At 48.7% G+C, this 17,936-nt stretch overlaps 7 protein-coding genes across 7 annotated transcripts; 2 read left to right on the top strand and 5 right to left on the bottom strand.

Moving 5' to 3' along the window:
* Positions 1-155: 155 nt before the first annotated feature.
* Positions 156-1,095, top strand: GGS25DRAFT_489026 (uncharacterized protein). Its single transcript, XM_049260867.1, has 2 exons — positions 156-585; positions 702-1,095. Exons 1-2 carry the CDS (start codon positions 342-344, stop codon positions 857-859), a joined length of 402 nt encoding a protein of 133 aa, XP_049116279.1. The 5' UTR covers positions 156-341; the 3' UTR covers positions 860-1,095.
* Positions 1,096-1,227: 132 nt separating this feature from the next.
* Positions 1,228-2,744, bottom strand: GGS25DRAFT_262167 (uncharacterized protein). The gene is made up of 2 exons (XM_049257307.1): positions 2,187-2,744; positions 1,228-2,070 (listed from the first exon to the last, which is right to left on the bottom strand). Exons 1-2 carry the CDS (start codon positions 2,254-2,256, stop codon positions 1,382-1,384), a joined length of 759 nt encoding a protein of 252 aa, XP_049116278.1. The 5' UTR covers positions 2,257-2,744; the 3' UTR covers positions 1,228-1,381.
* A 3,405-nt stretch (positions 2,745-6,149) lies between these two features.
* Positions 6,150-9,619, bottom strand: GGS25DRAFT_489012 (UV-endonuclease UvdE). The gene is made up of 4 exons (XM_049260866.1): positions 9,257-9,619; positions 8,238-8,977; positions 7,766-8,167; positions 6,150-7,713 (listed from the first exon to the last, which is right to left on the bottom strand). The coding sequence occupies exons 2-4, from the start codon at positions 8,880-8,882 to the stop codon at positions 6,808-6,810; spliced, it is 1,953 nt and encodes a 650-aa protein (XP_049116277.1). The 5' UTR covers positions 8,883-8,977; positions 9,257-9,619; the 3' UTR covers positions 6,150-6,807.
* A 312-nt stretch (positions 9,620-9,931) lies between these two features.
* GGS25DRAFT_262009 (uncharacterized protein) lies at positions 9,932-11,625 on the bottom strand. The gene is made up of 3 exons (XM_049257306.1): positions 11,091-11,625; positions 10,819-10,998; positions 9,932-10,744 (listed from the first exon to the last, which is right to left on the bottom strand). The coding sequence occupies exons 1-3, from the start codon at positions 11,162-11,164 to the stop codon at positions 10,378-10,380; spliced, it is 621 nt and encodes a 206-aa protein (XP_049116276.1). The 5' UTR covers positions 11,165-11,625; the 3' UTR covers positions 9,932-10,377.
* A 1,258-nt stretch (positions 11,626-12,883) lies between these two features.
* Positions 12,884-14,330, bottom strand: GGS25DRAFT_489004 (uncharacterized protein). The gene is made up of 3 exons (XM_049260865.1): positions 14,015-14,330; positions 13,308-13,942; positions 12,884-13,224 (listed from the first exon to the last, which is right to left on the bottom strand). The coding sequence occupies exons 1-3, from the start codon at positions 14,142-14,144 to the stop codon at positions 12,907-12,909; spliced, it is 1,083 nt and encodes a 360-aa protein (XP_049116275.1). The 5' UTR covers positions 14,145-14,330; the 3' UTR covers positions 12,884-12,906.
* Positions 14,331-14,597: 267 nt separating this feature from the next.
* Positions 14,598-15,161, bottom strand: GGS25DRAFT_521299 (uncharacterized protein; the record flags this gene model as incomplete). The annotated part of the gene is made up of 2 exons (XM_049264033.1): positions 14,598-14,797; positions 14,861-15,161. 2 exons carry the CDS (start codon positions 15,159-15,161, stop codon positions 14,598-14,600), a joined length of 501 nt encoding a protein of 166 aa, XP_049116274.1.
* Positions 15,162-15,946: 785 nt separating this feature from the next.
* On the top strand, positions 15,947-17,405 carry GGS25DRAFT_531341 (uncharacterized protein). The gene has a single exon (XM_049265485.1). It carries the CDS (start codon positions 15,995-15,997, stop codon positions 17,102-17,104), a length of 1,110 nt encoding a protein of 369 aa, XP_049116273.1. The 5' UTR covers positions 15,947-15,994; the 3' UTR covers positions 17,105-17,405.
* The last annotated feature ends 531 nt before the right edge of the window (positions 17,406-17,936 follow it).

Raw genomic sequence — 17,936 nt, 5'->3', positions numbered from 1 at the left:
TTGATCTCAAAAGCGAAAAGCTCGGACCGACGACCCCAACTTTCAAGCTTAGTCATTTCCTATCCCACACTGTAAGTAGTACACTAAAGAGCTGAGGTGCTAAATAAAGACAGGGACCACTGATAACGATAAGTAATTGAAATGTTGACAGCTTAGCGCTTTCAACTGTTACTGTAAGTGAACTCGCCTTAAAACCCATCCATGACGACGTAACGAGAAGAGAGAGTAGTATCTCTGACCTCACTTACCCATTCTCTTCGCGTCTCTTTCAAATACCTACCTACCTACCTACCTACCTATCTACGCCGTACACACTCACCCAAATCTCCCACAAACCCAAAATGCGCACCCCAACCATCCCCCCCCTCCTCCAAACCCTCCTCCTCCTCCTCTCCATCCTCCCCCACCTCACGAGCGCACAATTCGGCTTCTTCGAGCAAATGTTCGGCGGCAACGGCGGCGGCGCGCAGCACCATCAGCAGCACCAACACCGGCAGCCGCAGAACGTGCCGAGCGACCCTTCCTTCTACCAGGCCAACTACGACCGCCTGCACTGCGACAACTACTTGTGCCCGGACACTTTGGGTATGCTATCCAACATTGATTTTTTTTTTAACTACACAGAAAGATATATACCATGTACCTTTGATAAAGCGCCGTCGTTGGTATGGAGGAGAATGCTAACGTAGTAAAACTCGCAGCCTGCGTCCACTTCCCCCACCACTGCCCGTGTCCCTGGCCCAGCCAGGAGGACAAGTTCGAGATGGGCGACGGCCACCGGATATGCGTTTCCAAGGGAGGGTTCAAGGCCGGAGAGGCGGCGCGAAAAGTTGAGCTGGCTAGGAAGGGGATGCTATGAGTTCCTGACATGTTGAAAGTGTGCGTTTGTTATCCAGCGTTGTGTTAAAAGAGATATGATGTGGCTGGCTGTATTGGATTGTCACAAGCACCTATACAGAAGCTCGGAAGAAGCCCATCGACGGACGAACAACGAGTTAATGCGGTTGTTATCGATGCCACGTTGGTCTGATTACCTGTCTAGAAGTGTCACGATAGAAGCGTACTTGAACTAGTTATTTCAATGATTTAGGGGACCAAAAAACCCCTTGCAGTAAACCATCTATAGCTACAATCGCCGTTGACTGAATATCTTCCACCTCTTCTTGGCCCCGTCGCAGTACTCTGATCGCCCCATACCGTAACTAATCTAATGCGCCTGCGGCAACGAGAAAAATCAAGGGAAAAATATTCCACCCGGCCTATGAACTCCGTCCAGCATGCATATCACCATCACCAAATATTCGTCATCGTTCCAATATCCTCGGTTTTTCTATTGCAAAGAAGGATATGCCCTTGGATAAAGGTTACTTAACTCGCCTTTCTAGTCGCCCGCCCCCACCTTGGCACCGTTAATAGTTGGCATAGCAGGCACTTCTTCGTCGTCGAGTTCGTCGAGGGATTCTGGGTGGCCGAGAAATTTGGCCACGTCCTTCATTTCATAATGTTTCTTTCGTAGCAGCTCGAACTTACGGTGCTTCTCGCGTTCCTCGGGGGTCATGCCAAGATACTCATTCTCGGCGTCGTGTAGTGGGGTCGCATCCTCGTCGTTAACATGGACCTTGCTTTGTTTGCGCGAGGATCCAAAATCGTCTTCGGGGACCTCTTCCTCTGGTTCACCAAGGGATAGCCCAGGGATTTCCTCCCTTCGCGAGTTTTCTCCATCCAACATCTCATCATCCTCATCTTCCGAAGGCTCGTAATGACGGGCATATGGAGTCTTTGGCTCAGTAATCTTCATGGTGGCAGTGCGCTCTTGTTCAGTAAGATAGAGATTCGCTTCGTCCCATTTTAGGCGCTGGTTGCTGTCCACATCGATAAAATCGCCAACTTGGGCAGGGGGGAGAGAAGATTGGCGGCGAGATCCTGCTGGACGACTAGCAGCACTTGAAGAACGGCGATGGCCAGCGTTGGTTTGGGTATTGATAATGGTAATTTCCTTGTCGGACAGGTCCTTCTCCTTAACAGGGGACTCTGGCGGCGGTGATTTTTGGTAGGAGTTCTTCAGGATACCTAATTACAGTAGATTAGTCATTACGACTCCCATGAAACGAACAGGCCCATAGTAAACAGAGATCGTAGAAAGTACTAGGTATGGGGTGGCAGAATGATGGCAAAGTATGACGTACCTCTGGGGCGCTTAGCCTCTGATCCTGGGGGAGAATGCGCAGACTGGGGGCTCATCTCCACGGTCGCCATTTTCGATATGTGTGTGCTAAGTAGCCGAAAGTTAGAAAAGGCGATGGAAGACGATGAGGATCCAGACTGTAATGAAGACGAAAAAGTGATAATTTTGGAGGTGATAGAATAGGGTAGGTTTTGTTAGAGGATGTGAAGGATGGGATGTCAGAGTGTGAGTTGTGGAGTGTGTAAATGGGGGTGATGTTGGCAGGGAGGCAGGGAGCGAGGTAGGCAGCAGGTAGGTCTGTATGTATGTAAGGTAGGTAGCACTGGTAGGTACTGTACGCTGTACGTGCCTACCTAGTACTGTAGGTACCCAAGTATGCCCAGGTGTAGTTGGAAGTACTGTAGCTTGGACTTTGCTAAGGTTTTTAGGTTTAACGGTGGAAAGTGGGCAGGTTGGTAAGTAAAAATAAGGGTTTCGATGTACTGTACTATGTAAAGTTGGCACAAGTTTGTGGAGGTGGAAAGTTCAAGTTGGAAAGTGTGTCGGGAGAGAGCGCGGGGAAAGGGTGCTGGGGACCCTGCAGGAAGAAACAGTGGGTTGTTTTGATCTCGTGGGCTTCCAAGGCTGTGATTGATTGAACCAGATGCGGATCCAGATGATGCTGGTATGCTTTTGATGGGATCGAGTTCGTTGATGGGAATTGTTTTTATGGCTAATGGATAGTTTGGTTTGTATGTGATATGTCTGTAATATGTTCTGTATGCAACTTGGAAGCGTGGGTGTAATGGTTTTCGAGATCAAATATACCGAAGTACACTAGGTATTGGCATGTAGGTATTACCTTGTGTACTTAGTATCTACTTGAGTCTTGACCTGGATGCTTGGTACTATCTATGTATAGAACGTACTAGTATGTATGTACCTTGGTAGGTATGATGTGGTATGGAATATATTTCTGATGGTGAGGATAGTGGTGTGTATGCTGCTATGTATTGATGTCGTGTGCCTTTTTTTTGTCTCAGTGGCGAGACCTGAAGACCTGGAGATCTTGTGACAAAAAAGCACCTATACTGATTGAAGATAAAAGGAGGACAAAACAATTATAATAAGGGTGATGATGAAGTTGAAGTTGATGATGATGATGAAGACGATGATGAATAGATGTACATACAAGGCGTTGGTTGATATAATGTACTCCGACTCAAAAAAAAAAAGGCTGTCAATATTGTCACTGTCGGGTTTTTCTTCAGTTTGTTGCTCGGGTGAGAAACGGCAACAAACCTAACGAACGTTGCTGAACCGCTTAAACGTTAGCAACTAAAGCACACAGGTCAAGTACCTAAATGTAAACTGAGGTATTACAGCAGTAACAGCACTAGCCTTGTCGTCCCTCAATGACTCCTTGCTCCTTGCTAACTGCCCCTCCAACTGTTTCTAAACGAACGTGCAACATTAATATGGGTCCCTTTTCCTGCTAAAATTGGGGAAACCAACCAACTGCAACTGCAACTGCAAGCTGCTTAGGTAGGTTTCGTACTTTCGTACCGGTGAAGCACGGGCCTTTTTTTCCTGCAAAGCGACCAATCAGGAAAACGATCATTCCATCGTCACGCAAGAGCCCCGAAGTCACCGTCTACACCATCCGGTACCTCTCTCCCCTCATATTTTACTACCAAACAACAAGTAGCCACCTTTCTATTTACAAGTTCCCGGTACTTTCCCCTCGGCAGAATTTGCTGCTCTTGTACAACGCTGAAGAAAAAAAAGAAGCAGAAGGAACTTGAAGCCAAGCCTTTTGAAATCGGTCTAAAAAAGGGCTCCAGTCCAGCTTTCTTAATAACAGAGATCCATCGATGCTTCCCGAAACATTCTTCGAGTCGGTAAAATCTGACATCATCAAATCCAAGTGACCTCATGGCGTCCTTTTTTCTTTTTTTTTCTTTTTTCTTTTCTTTTTCACTGCCATAATTATTTATTCAAAGGTTATTGTCGGCATCACCACAACTTGCGACAAAGAACAACGTGATGCCTACAATCCATATTCATATTCACATTTTCGCATTCACCTCGGGCCCGACTCAACTCTCCTTGTGCGAACCGATCAATCTAGATTATGTGCGCTCAATCGAGTTTGCGCACATGCCAACAAAGCCCATTGACGTATCTATCCAGCTCATTACACCACCATGCCATGCCATGCCATGTCAACAATATACGTAGGCGCCCAGTCCAGTGCCTTTTTTATGTGCGACAAGAGACTCTTTTAACCCATTCAGTCGGGGATACGGAAATATCTCATCTATTTACCTATCCTTAGTTCCTCAACAGCCATAGCCATGCCTTATCATACATAGTATCGTATCGTCGTCGTTCGTTTACCCCTTAGTGCTCTGCTCGCCCCGTAATTTCCTATTTCCTAGGTTATTTAGTCCCCAATCTACTAGTGATTGATTTTCCTTCTCTGCCGCTCTACACGCAATGAAACTTCCCTTCTCCATTCCCTTTCCAGCCTTCTCTTCCCCCTCCCTTTCCTAAAAAGCAATAGAAATGGAAGAGAAGGGAGGGGAGGGGGGGATGGAGATGGGGGTTCAAGGGTATTTGTCCATCATTTATCTCATACCTACCAAAACCTAATTGCCGCACCTTCGTTTATCATACCCCTAAACAGTCGTTGTTGTCGTGTCGCCAGATTCTGCCCAACCTACATAGGTATGGGTATATGTGTATGGACATATGGATGTAAGGATGCAAGGCAATTGGTCGGAGCCGGTCACCGAATGGGGCGAGGTCTGTAGTTGCATTGCGACCAGTAGAAGCGATAGCCGCAGGCACATGCTTGCTCACCGGTGAACCCCTTCTTTGAGGCTCTCGCTGTCTCTCCGAATCTATTTGTAGCTGTCCAATGCCTGGTGCTAGTGTGCCTGATTGCTGCATCTACCTACCTAGGTATATGCAGGTATATAGGTATGCCTGAGAAGGGGGTGCAGGTTGGGTAGCGATCTACCCTGGAGCCCCATTCAGGGGTGGCGTCGTGCGGGATTGGCCACAGACTAAGCCCATGAAGCATCGATCATGTTATTGTGCATATATGTTAGGCATGGAGTAGATTGATGCCATGTTTCGACGACTTAATCAATGAACGCGACGTTTGTGACCTGTTCTTTACCTAGGTATGTACGAATGCGTGTATCTTGACATATCATTGGATGTGCTACAGTAGCTATAGGAGAATTTCACCCAGTACTCTCCTATCTTAGTGGCTGATATGGCCTACTCAGCACCTCCTTTTAAGCGAGGCTTACTTAGGTACCGCCAATCTGATCAACGATGGACTCTACTCCGTCGGTCAGCACTCCGATGACTGGCATATGCATCGATACCCGTGCCGCGCTGTCCAGCACGAGTGTACGCATACCTAGGTACCTACCCACACACAGGCACACGGGCATAGATAGATACTCGGACTCATACAGGGAGGTATATAACACAGGTAGATAAATACCAGATCAGTAATCCGGTCCCCCTATTTCGTCTCCCCTTAGCTACAAGATGCAAAGCACAACCACAGCTACGGCATCGGTAACGACCAACAACCGCACCACGAGCAGCCTAACCGACCTACACCAAGACAAGGCGAGTTTACACGCCTTCCTTCCCGGCGACGATTCCACCACCACACTCGCACCGCATACCTACCTACACGGAATTGAATTTTCTAGAACCGTGGAGAAGGCTGCGTAAAGGGGACCAGGCAATGTACCTACCTACCTACCTACCTAGGCACGCACCCAGGACCCTGATACCTAACCTAGTTAAAAACATCGTGCTAGGTAGCAAATATAACCCTGGAACAAAATACCACCACCCAACTCGTCGCAACCTGCCACGCCAGCGCATCTCCCGTTCGCGGTCTGCTAACCTACGTAGTGCCAGGAACGAATAGATCCAATGTTACTAACTTACATGAAACAGGCCATATGTAGGTAGGTAACATAACACAGCTATATGTGCTGCTATCTGCCTAGGTAGGTAGGTAGGTAGGTAGGTACGAATACACGACACAAGTAAATAACCCCTCCTACGGACGGTGCCTGGTCGAGCTCCAGCGCTGAGCTGTGGTGCCTGGTATGACGGGGTAGGTAGGGACACAGCACTCGCCATCGGCGTCGCCGCCCTGGAAGCACCAGCAACTCGTTTCATCATACCAAGGCAGATACCATATGGTAGATATCTTCCATGGATGAATTACGAAGTACCGTATAGCGGTAAAGTCGTATCGTGCCTAGGTACCTGCCTAGTACCCGGGAATGCCATCATGTCACATCACATCCCATCATCCCAAAGTCCCAGTACCTAACAGCAAGCTCACGACGCTAAAGACGCGTAGTTCTATACATACCTACTTAGGTGCCCATTTCCCCATACTCCTTTCCCCTGTTTTAATCCAAGTGAGTAAAATCCGACGAGAATCCAGTAAGACGACCACATATCGTACATGGAAAACGAGTACACAATACAGATTACAGACTCAAAGAAAACAATCCCCAAATGTTAGTACACTGCGAGCCCTGACCCAATCATCAGTTAACCTTGGGTAGGTAAGTACCAATGTAGGTAGGCATCTACTCATCCTCCTCCACCTCACCCTTCCCCTTCTTCTTAACCTCCCTCTTCCTCGGCCTTAGCCACTCCTCCATGCCCAGGGGCCAGTACACCCTATTCTCCGGGCCTCCCATCCCCACCTCCTCTTCGGGTACCTCGGCCTTCGTCGGGGGCGGAGGAGGCTGTTCGACTTCCGGCTCTACCTCCGCTTCGCCATCAGCGCTCTTCTTGTTCTTGCGACGGGGCGATGCCTTCTTCTTCTTCGGTGGGACGGGTAAGGGCCTGTTATCGTCGTCGCGCTCGTAGGGGATCACGTCGTTGATGCGGTCCCAGCCAGGGAGGCGGAAGTTGCGCATGAGGTCGAAGACGGCCTGTTCTTTGTCCTTGGCTTCGATCATGAGATCCATCGTATCCGGGCACGGTGGAAGCGTCATCACGCGGGGTCGATGCTTGCGGCGCTGCCGGGGGGTCACGGCCTCGGCGCAAGGCTCGCTGTAGTGCATCTTCTGCGTGATGCCTTTTCTGTCCCATGTGGCCTTTATTCGGGGATAGAGGTCCATGATATCCTTAGTACCTTCACGGACACTGTCCTTATCGAACAAGATATTGTGGTGGTGAAAATCCAAGACGAGTGGGATGTTCAGTTCTTCGCATATTGGGAGCAGATCGTGTACAGTCCATGACACATCGTCGTTTTCCAGCACCAGTCTTGCTTGGATGCTTGGCGATAGTAGCATGTAATTGGCTCTAAATCGGTCGAGAGTGGCCGCCTTATCACCAAATACGCCACCCATGTGCAAAATCATGACAGCGTCTTTGTTCGCTTGCTCTGGTAGGCGTAGGAGCGACAGCAGTTCGTCATGGTACTCCAAGTCTCGAGCAGCATTCAGGACAACCTCTTTCCGCGGTGATCCAAGTTGCGTAAACTAAGTCGCTAGTTAGTCTGGTTCTTGACACCCCCCACTACTAACAACGTACCTGTCCGGGATGAGTGGTAAGTCGATGGCCGAGCTCAGCCGCAACCTTTCCAGCCTCTGCAAGTACCTCGGAGGCGAAAGGGGCAAGTTTATACCCATACTCTTCATGGCTAGCGAAGGGGAACATCTCCGAACTCAGACGCATGAACTTAATGCCATATTTATCGTTCCAGCGAATCATTTTCACGATATCACGTGCATTGGCCAGACCAAGGGCCTCCACATGTCTCTGACCTCGGGCAACATCGGCGGGTTCGTCTTTATCTGGTCGATTCTTGGTTGGATGCTCAGGCTGGGAAGGATCTTGTAGAGGGTGACGATGCTCTAAGATGGAAGCTATTCGGCAGGTTCTGGAACTGAATACCGGTGGATTCGACAGCCGTAGATACGTATTGAGGCATGCCTAACTTTTGTTAGAAATCTTAGGCTTTATACCAACATACGCTTAGTGCATGACAGTCGGGGATATTCACATAGCCCAATCTGCCTTTCCATGGCAACGGTAGATACTCGCTATGAACGGGCGGCGGCCTCGAACCTTCCTGCTTGATGGTAGCGACATCGACTTCCTCCGCTCCTATATCACCACCTCCGTCCCTGTCACATGGTTCTCCTTCCGGGTAGACCTCGCTTGCGTGATCGGCGTGGGAACTTCGCATTTTTAGATCATTTCTTTTCTGCTTATCCTGTAGACCTCTCTTCTGAAATTCCTCGGGGATTAGATCCGGCATAGCTTTGGAGGGTCTCGGCATGAAGGCTGCATCTTCATCTTCGATCTTCCCGCCCTCCATCACCGAACTCTCATTCAGTGCTATCTTTTGTCGTTTTACCGACTCCCGAAAGTTGTTCTCCATCGCCCGAAGGCCATTCATGGCCCCCGAAACATCCCCTAAATCCTCCAACATTTTCTTCTTCTTACCCTTGGGTTGATTCGACGCCAAGTTCGCACTTACGTCACTAATTGGCTTATCCTCGGAATGCAATTCCTGGATTTTTTGCCTGACGATACGCCCTGACCTTCGCGTAGTAAGATTCGGGCGGTCTAAGTCGAATTGGATCTCTGTATGAGAGTCCTGTTGCTGAACAGCAACCGACGACTTATTTCTTTTGGAAACCATTGGGACGAAGGTATTACGGAGCGTTAGGAGAGACTTGAGGATATAAAGTGTATGATACGAAGACGGAGCAAAGAGGCCGTGGGGAGGCAATTCAGCTGTGGAACAGCGAATCAGTTTGGAACAGGAAGTGAACATCCAAAAATGGCTGACCGGTATGAAATATTTGCAGAGATTCACAGCTTTAGCTTCAGATTGGGATATGCAGTGTACCTAGGTAAGGTATGATGTGTAACAATAATGGTTCACTACAGGTGTTACGTCTACAGGTGCATGTATGTGGAATAAAAGGAAAGAAAAGAAAAGAAACCGATGAGATCATCAACGCTAAAAGAAGCAATCAAATCAAACAGCTAGACGTTCCAACCACAACATACTTTTTTTCCCTTTTCGCCTCAAGGGCTTCTTCAGATACGGTTTATAAGGAATTAAACGCTACTGCATAGTAGGAAGCGCGTCATGAATCAAGCAGTTTGTTCTTGTTCGAGCTTAGGTGCATAGGTCAAGGGCGTATAAGACAGATTGGCGCATGGGAAGCTTTACTCCGTTTTGCTCCGGGTTTTGGTTTGCATCGTGTAGAGATGAAGTATGTAGTAGGTAGTTACCCATGCTTACCAATGACCCCAATATCTTGGGAAATGGAGTTTGGCCCCGGTTTTAAAGTAGTGGTAGACGTTGAGGTCATCTTAGAAGGAGGCGGCAATCGATGAAATCATGTAAAAGTCGATCGAGATGAAATTCCGGGGTTGAAAGGTTTGGAAGCTAAGCTTAAAATAGTGCTTGTCATCTTGGCTGCTTAGTACCCTACGTAGCTTGCCATTCTTACTGCCGGGCGGTCAGAGGTAGGTAGAACAGTCACGTGAAACACTAACGATTGATGATCAACTAATTTACGCTAGTACCTAACTAAGGTTAACTAACTAACTAGTGGTATGTGTCCTAGTCCCTAGTCCCGAGAGAGGCATGGATGCAGGGGTGTAAAAATAGCATCAATGATTAGCACAAGCATGCATTAAACATTTAAAGATTACAACACTCCAACATTCAGGGTCATTATGAGTTATCATTTCTCAATAAATTATCTTGACAGCTTTGACAGCTCTCACAGTTTGTGCTTACTAGTGGCCGTCATCAAACGAGACTTCGTATAAGGCATTCTTTCAGCCAATAACTAGGTACAATGCTAACTACGCTGAGCAATTATTCGAAACCTATTCTTCGATGAAAGGTCTAACCTTAGAAGACTTCGTGACGCCAGCAAGGCCAGTTCCTTGCCGTCAATTCGCAGCGTTCTGCTGATATTTGTGTCCATCGTTTCTTCAGCCCCGTTTACTTTCCCTTCATGGGCGTGGTACAACTCAGCGCAGCGCTTCCTGCCTTCCGGTAGGCATGCATCATGCGACAGTTCCAACGGCATGGACACAGCTTTGGGACCTTCAACCAACAACATAGGTAAGGTGGGTAACGTAGGTGGTATCATCCATTCCTCCCATACCTGTCACCAAAACGCGACAGCCGGCAACGTAGCCGGCATACGATACTCCTCCTGCAGCTCCGCCTCCTGCGCCATCTGGTAGTACGGCGTTCTGCAAACGGGACACTCGTACTTCCTTTGCAGGAACCAGGTCGCCAGACACCGGGCGTGGAAGATGTGCGTACACCGTTTCAGCTTTAGGACCTCGTCGTCGATAGGCTGCATCGACTGCCGCTTCTCGTTCTCCTTCGCATTAGAGGCGGCCGCACACGTAGTCGTAGTTGTTGATCTAGATATCTCATTGCCAGCCTCTAGATCCACCATCGTATCATCTGTTGCCGATGTAGGCGGCCGCGCGTCCTTGGGGTATAAGTACCCGAGACATATTGGGCTATACACATTATGTTAGGAAACGCAGCAGGCAGGTATGGATGAAAATTGGACTGAATGAAATAAGAAACGTACCACTCCGCATCCTCTGCCTCGGTCTGTGAATTTCGACATGGTCGTTTATCCGTCACCCCCTCCAGCTGTGTCAGCGCATGCTGTATCGATCTCGGTAATCCAGGTTTCGATGGCTTCTCCTTCCTGCCAAAGCATCCTCGTCGATCTCGGTTCCCACATACGCCGCCCCATCTGGCTAATCTGTGCAAGCGCTGCTGTTAGTATATGTGTCTTTTCATTTTTAATGTTGCGAGTACACCAGCAAGCGGCGACTTGAGGGAAATGCAACTTACAATGTGATCACGACCGCCGCCCCTATAAGGACCAGCACTGATATAACGACGGAGACCCAGGGTTGGATATCCATCGTGACGAAGTACACCTAATCCTTGGTAGGTAGGTAGGTAGGTCTAGATATATATATCTCTCGAAATGGTGTAGAAACCCAAATCTGAGAAATACAGAACGTGGTACGACCGACGGAGTAAAGGCAGATAGATGTCGACGCCCTTCTCACCGAGCGGGGCAGCAGCACATTCCACAAGAGAAGGCTCGGTGAGTGCCACCACCAAAAAAAATAAAACTCCGAAACTCGATGAGCAAGTTTCAATGAAAAAAAAGGGGGGGAGGGCGTGAGTGTTTCTTCAAAAGTCAGAAGGCGCTTCCTGGATGGTGGATGCCAAGGCTGTCAAATTCGATGTGGAATAATTATTGTATAGCTCGAGCGAGTGCTATCCCTTATCCCTTGCTTCTCTGTCTAATACAAATATACGTATTTATGTGTAGCCAGCAGCCAGCCCTCTTGTGTAGCGTCAAATCGGTCTGACATAGAATGTCTTAATATATGTAGGTGGTAAGGAGTAAGGTAGCAGTGATGGATATTGCCTGCGGGTATTATTAAGTTGTACAAACCCTGGGTACCTGGGTTAGGATGAAAAGAAGAAAACCAACAAATAGGTATATTGAAATCCGCAGGTCAAATAATCGTGAGTAGGTATATCGTTAGGTTAAGGAAAAGGGATGCGTGATGAAAGGCAAAAAAACGAAAAGAAAAACAGCTGCTTGTTGTTGTACAATTAAAATCAGTGATTGAAGGAAAGAAACAATGTATATAACTTCGAAGGTTAGACTTCTGACTCTGGCATATGTCTCGTTCATGTATGTATGTAAATGCATATGTACATGTAGGTAGGCATGTAGGTATGCAAGTACAATACCTACATACATTCATATGCATTGATTGCCTAACCCCAAAAAAGTATCCCTGAAAAGTTGATTGCCGTGAGGTCTAAATTTAAATCTCTATCCTACCAGGACCCTATTTACAATCCCCGTCCTTGCATATTCGCACCCGCCTACAAAGGCGTAGCCTCGCAATGTGATTGGGGGGTCGGAAAATACCACCAAGGATCGACGTGGGCGACAACCAAAACGATGGTAAGTCGACTGGACTCTGGAGGGCTGCGCTTCTTAGTGTCATTCAATTAATTCCTGCGCCGCCCAGGGGACCAGGTGGACGGTTGACGGACGGTTGACGGACGGTTGACGGACGGTGCTGGCACACGTGGCTGAGCACCGCACCATCGGAAGATAATAATACATGACAGATAATTCCGACATGCATTAAGTTCGCGGAGACAGCATCATCATGCCTTACCTAGTCCTCTGCCTTTTCGCGTATGGCTCGCTTTCTTGCCCAGCTCGAGACTTCACCTTCTGCAACTTTTCCTGCACGAAATTGATCGCCTCTTGTAACAGCACCTTCTCTCCCCATCGCACTACCACAGCCATGTTCTGTCGCCCGGACACCTTGTTGGTAGATAACAGGTCGAAATCGTATGCCTGGCTAGTCGTGTATTGGGCTAGTCGTAGCTCTAACGCACGATGTATGGCCAATAACGTGATCTCATCCCGAATCGTCTTATCCGGAATTGTGGTCGGGCTTACCTTTCTGACTGCCTTGAGAATTGCATGGATTTGCTCTAGTAGGTCTGAAGGAAGCTCCTTGAAGCTTGCCTCATTCTGGAATTCTCCTTTCGAATCTGGTTCGCCAGAGTCCCGTTCAATGACAAAAGCGTCCTCGATCTCTTCTGATTCGAGGTCATTCATCTAGAAAATGTTAGCACCCCAAAAGCAAGCAAATGATGAAGTACTGCCTGAGTAGGTTATTAGGCAGGCACTTAGGACACATACTGCTTTACCCCAAGTCGCTTCATCGATTTTGAGCGTATCCTTCAATACCGACATTATCAGATCCCAGGATATCTCCGTAACATCATAGCGAGAATGGCGACTTGTCACATAACCGTAACGTCTTAATAGATCTCCATTGCCCAGAGGCCCATAGTAGTTTAGAATTTCGGTACCAGCTGGAATTGGTCGTAAACTCGTGACTGTCAAGCTGTCCTCCCCGTGATTCACGTATGCCTGTTTTGAAGTGTCAGAGATGTGTTTATTCATTACGCAGGCGGTAGTCAAATCAAATGTGAATGAATGATTTTTACGCTCACATTAAATTCGGCATCCGCATTAAGGATGTCGGCCATCGGCACCATGCCCATCATGAGGGTACCCTCCTTATCCTCTATCCACTCATCGCCGTTCTCAGGATCAGCCTCTTCATCGTCGTCATTCTCCAAGTCAAATGCATATGCCATGATCGCACTGCCCATGCGATGAGCCAGAATCAATAATTGATCCTCGCTGAGTTTCGCACATCCTTGAGGATAAAATATGTCGGCATGCTTCTCAACGACGGGGAGAACTTTGGTGCGGAGCATGGTATCTGCCTCGTCTTTGGAGATCTTGGAAACAATTGAGCTAGCTTGCAGCTCTGCCAGTTCCTGTTCCGACCACCACATCAACGTTTCAAATTCGGTGGGAAGTACATCAAAGTACGGCTTCCATGGTGAGTTGTCTCCTTGGAGGTACTCATAAAGCATGACGAGAATGAGTGAGATCCAATTATCGGGAGGCCCACTAGTCTCGCTGCCATCTTCGTCAGCTTCATTGTCAGTATCCTCTAGTCCTGTAGTCTCGAAGACTTGAGGTATGCGTTTAGGCAGATCTGAGGTTTGGGTGTTGATAATTGCTTTTCTTGGAATGGTGAAAAGTACGGTGTCTTCAGGAATATGCGCAGTGGCCACTAATAAATATGATTGGTCAGTGATATAAATATTCGGTTAAGAAGATGTTATTTTGGAGTCCTCTGTCGCACCGATTCCTCTTCCAGCTCCTTTCTCACGGAGATCTCTAATCTGAATATCGGGATGGAAAGTCGCGCCGGGCAAAGCCTTGAACCATTGTAAGAAGGTCGCCGACTTGACATCAAATATCGGGTCCGACATGTTTGGCCGGCCGAATCAGATTATCCCCGGTCAATTAATAATGGTGGTTGGTTTTACCGACGAGGTGGTTATTTGATAGATTCTGCGCGCCGTCCTTGGAACCAAATTTGATAGATGTTTGTTTTGCAGGGTCGGGGATGACTCGGAATTTAATGACTCGGGATTTAGTTAACAAGACTTGGTAAGACATGACATATGCAGAGAAGCATCATATGAATCAAAGAGGATGATGTGGGGTCAAAAAGTAGTTAGTTATTTGACGATGACGTGACAACATTGAATCTTTTTGGCAGCTTTATCTTATCTCAACAGCTCAATATACATTCAATTTGTATTGTACCTATTAATCCTCCCCCTCGCTCCACTATCTATTTCCTCCATCACCAATACCATAACTTCCATCTCGCTCCTCTCCCCAAAAACAAAGACTGTGTCGCTATATAATCCAGTGTACTAACTGGATGCCTTCTTGGACTGCGGTTGTCCCTTCAGTGCTGCCGTGATCTGATCGAGCTCCTCGTCCGTCACAGAGGTATACAAGAGACAATCAGTACCGCATGGTACCGGATGAATGCCGTGAGAAGGGTCGCAGGAGCCAGCAAGGACACCGGAAATGGCCATACATGTTGCTGGTATGTTTTCAAATTGTGCCTCTAGACAACATATTGATATTAGTAACTACCCAGTGTAGGTATAGGACAAGTAAGTGAACTTACGACCGTGTGCCGGGATTGACTTGGTGATAGTGAGATTGTACAAGTCCTTGTCGCACATATCGAAATCGTACTTGGGGACACCGCAAGGACCTTCATAAATGTTGTTTCGCTCATAATAGCTCATTCGTGGGATGGGGCGGGTATCTATGATGTTTCGTGGATTCCCAGGACCATCGATTCGCAGAGTGCGTCGTTCAGCGTACAGCCTCCCACCGTGGGCCCCCTCTATCACCTTCTCCACTATTTCCACAATGGGAGTGAGGACCTCCTCAAGAATGACAAGAATAAGATTCGCAGGCATGATGGATTCAAGGTGAAAGCTATGTGAAGCTGAGTGAAGATGAAATAAATCGTCAGGTTGAGAAGCAACAGCAGATGGACAAGTTCGGCTTGAGCAATCAAGAGGTTAGTCGGCAAGCCAGGCATCTTCTCCGAGCACGAATTTATGATCGAAAGTGAAGAGCAATTCACGGCAGACTGTGGAAGTCGGTGCGGATATCAAGGCCTTTGAAGAAATCTTACATGTCCCATAGAGCTCAAGATGGGTTGGGCACTTTACAGCCTTTTTCAATAAACACTTGAAATCTAGTGCCCCAAGAAAACTAACGAAGCATATATTGCCTATGGACTGGGACCTGTAAGCCTCGCCTCCATGGTTCTGAGGCTAAAGGCAATAGACTAAATCTTCCTCGGTTATCTGTACGAACGCCCGTCTCACGGACTGAATAGCGGCTATCACATCAGATATCGTCTAATCTTACAGCTACTGGCGCTTATTGAAAGCATATTTCATAACTCCTGGTCTGTTGAACTCTCCCTAAAGTTTCAGTATATTTAGGAAACCTAGTATATATCGGCAGCGAGATGTTAGACTCCATGGACCAGTTCATCGATAATACTGGCTTGGTTTTAAGCTATAAGCTTCCACTCCATAGTGTGTGTATGTTTGACTTATAAGCAGGAAATCCCATCATGGGCCACACTTCCTGACCTCGATACTCAACTTGGGTCTGTTATCTCACCTAAACTCCATCCAAGTCCTACCTCCTACTCATCGATACAGTATCCTTCTCTCATAGCGCTGAGTAGCATCCCCAAACCCACCCGCAAGACGTCAGTGCAGTCTCCTCTACAATGGCATCCGCACTCACCTCCTACCTCTTCGCGACCCTCTTCTTCGCCCTTGCCATCCAAACCCCCCTCAAAACCCCGCGCAGCACCCTCAGCATCCTACATGTCATCGCCACCCTGCACACCCTCACCAGCCCGATCCCGCATCTAGGCCCTTACTACCACCTGTGGCCGTCCTTCGTCATCTGGAGTACCCTGCACACAATCTCAATCCTCTTCTTCGAGCGCGGCCGCGTCACCTACGTGTCCGCCACCACTCTCGAGGACCGCCTCGCCTCGACCTTCTGGCTCTGGAGCAACATCCGCCGCGTCCCCATCGCGCCCCCGAAGGCCCGCCCCAGCAGCAGCAGCAGCAGGGAGGACGAGTACCGCGCGCGCGCGCGCTTCGGGATCACTAAATTCGTCCACCTCCTCGTCCTCGTCGGCGCGCACTACGCCATCAACACCTTCATCACCACCACGGTGCGAAACATCCACCTCCGCGCCGCCGACTTCGCCCCCGAGAAGCAAGCCCTGCTCCCCGCCTCCCTCTCACCCCGCGACCTCTACCTCCGCACCATCATCTCATCCCACTGGATATGGAGCACGTACAGCCTGCTGACCGCCGCGCACAACGTCCTCTCTATCTTATCCGTCACCCTCTTCGGCTGGTCCCAGCCAGCCGAGTGGCCGCCTCTCTTCGGCAGCCCCGGCGCCGCCTACTCGCTGCGCCGCTTTTGGGCCGTCTTCTGGCAGGGGCTGCACCGCGCGCCGTTCGCGGCGTTCATGCCCGTGTGGCTCAGGGGTAAGAATAAGAAGAAGAATAGTCGGTGGCACTGGAACGCGCTGCGCGCGCTGTGGATGTTTGTTCTTTCGGCGCTGTGCCACGCGCTCGTGGACTTCGTGCAGACGCGGCGGAACCTGCTGGCGCAGGAGCTTGGGTTCTTTCTTACGAATTACGTGGTGGCGTGCTTAGAGACGGCCGTTGGCGGGTGGATTGGGAGGAGGCTGAAGAAGCAGGGGATGTCGGAGGAGGCAAGGCGGGGGTTGGGGTATCTGTGGGTTGGGCTGTTCTTTTTCTGCATGGTGCCGGCGTGGAAGTATCCTCTCCTCCAGGCTTATTTGGGCATGTAGGGAAGGGCTTAGGTCATGTGTAGGTACATACCTATGTACCACGCTTCGAATGGGAATATGAATCAATTTGTATACAGTTATATAGACACATCAACAGTAGTCACCACTGACCAGTCCAAAATACCGCCTAGGTACGCTACCTAGGTATGCATGAGTACAAATTGCTACATACCTAGGTAGATAATGCCATTATTATTACATTTACCTACAATCTCAGCCATCCCCAACAACGACGACCCACACACACCCTCTCCTTTCCTTTCTCAAGCGACACAGGAAGCTCAGCTCCCGTAGAATAGGGGAAGGGGGGGGTAGGGGGGGGGGGGGGGGGGGGGGGGGGGGGGGGGGGCTTATCAGAAAGCAAGGGTTCCAAACAACACAACCTTGGAATCTTACATAGGTCTTACGATTCCGTCGTGTCTAGGTAGGTAGGTAACTTCAATTTAAAGGGTTGAGAGTTTCAGGCCGTCGAACTCTAACTCTATTATATGGGCAGAGTCATCCGAACACTAGGTAGGTAGGTACTGTATATCCGACTAGGTACCGGGAGCAGAAATAAGATGATGATGAGAGTTTCAGCGGGCGAACTCTCTGGAGGGTAGGTACTGACTTCGACGACCTAAGCTAGGTGGGTACTAGGTAGGTACTGTGCAGAGCTGGAGGTGGGTAGAACAACATACATATGCACCCAGCACATCCACCATTCTGGAGAGAAAACCGTCATCGTGGTGGGACAAAAATAACTTTTGATAGTCGTAGCTAAGATAGATGCTTACCTAGGTACCTAATGCCATTTCCCATCAACCTCCCCCCCTATTCCACCTAGCCTAAC

The sequence above is a fragment of the Hypoxylon fragiforme genome (genome assembly GCF_022984875.1).
Source record: "Hypoxylon fragiforme strain CBS 206.31 chromosome Unknown GGS25scaffold_5, whole genome shotgun sequence".
NCBI classification, from domain to species: Eukaryota; Fungi; Ascomycota; class Sordariomycetes; order Xylariales; family Hypoxylaceae; genus Hypoxylon; species Hypoxylon fragiforme.
Note: the sequence above shows the minus strand (reverse complement) of the source record. Positions and strands in the feature narration are given on the sequence as shown.

Bases quoted from the DNA above. Each gene is read 5' to 3' on its own strand.
- GGS25DRAFT_489026 (XM_049260867.1), top strand. From the start codon at position 342: ATGCGCACCCCAACCATCCCCCCCCTCCTCCAAACCCTCCTCCTCCTC. The intron at 586-701 runs GTATGCTATCCA...TAAAACTCGCAG, and splicing joins CTTGTGCCCGGACACTTTGG to CCTGCGTCCACTTCCCCCAC.
- GGS25DRAFT_262167 (XM_049257307.1), bottom strand. From the start codon at position 2,256: ATGGCGACCGTGGAGATGAGCCCCCAGTCTGCGCATTCTCCCCCAGGA. The intron at 2,071-2,186 runs GTACGTCATACT...TACTGTAATTAG, and splicing joins AGAGGCTAAGCGCCCCAGAG to GTATCCTGAAGAACTCCTAC.
- GGS25DRAFT_489012 (XM_049260866.1), bottom strand. From the start codon at position 8,882: ATGGTTTCCAAAAGAAATAAGTCGTCGGTTGCTGTTCAGCAACAGGAC. The intron at 8,168-8,237 runs GTGAATATCCCC...AACAAAAGTTAG, and splicing joins GGAAAGGCAGATTGGGCTAT to GCATGCCTCAATACGTATCT. The intron at 7,714-7,765 runs GTACGTTGTTAG...CTAGCGACTTAG, and splicing joins TTACCACTCATCCCGGACAG to TTTACGCAACTTGGATCACC.
- GGS25DRAFT_262009 (XM_049257306.1), bottom strand. From the start codon at position 11,164: ATGGATATCCAACCCTGGGTCTCCGTCGTTATATCAGTGCTGGTCCTT. The intron at 10,999-11,090 runs GTAAGTTGCATT...GCGCTTGCACAG, and splicing joins GCGGCGGTCGTGATCACATT to ATTAGCCAGATGGGGCGGCG. The intron at 10,745-10,818 runs GTACGTTTCTTA...TAATGTGTATAG, and splicing joins GAGGCAGAGGATGCGGAGTG to CCCAATATGTCTCGGGTACT.
- GGS25DRAFT_489004 (XM_049260865.1), bottom strand. From the start codon at position 14,144: ATGTCGGACCCGATATTTGATGTCAAGTCGGCGACCTTCTTACAATGG. The intron at 13,943-14,014 runs GTGCGACAGAGG...CATATTTATTAG, and splicing joins AGGAGCTGGAAGAGGAATCG to TGGCCACTGCGCATATTCCT. The intron at 13,225-13,307 runs GTGAGCGTAAAA...ACTTCAAAACAG, and splicing joins ATGCGGATGCCGAATTTAAT to GCATACGTGAATCACGGGGA.
- GGS25DRAFT_531341 (XM_049265485.1), top strand. From the start codon at position 15,995: ATGGCATCCGCACTCACCTCCTACCTCTTCGCGACCCTCTTCTTCGCC.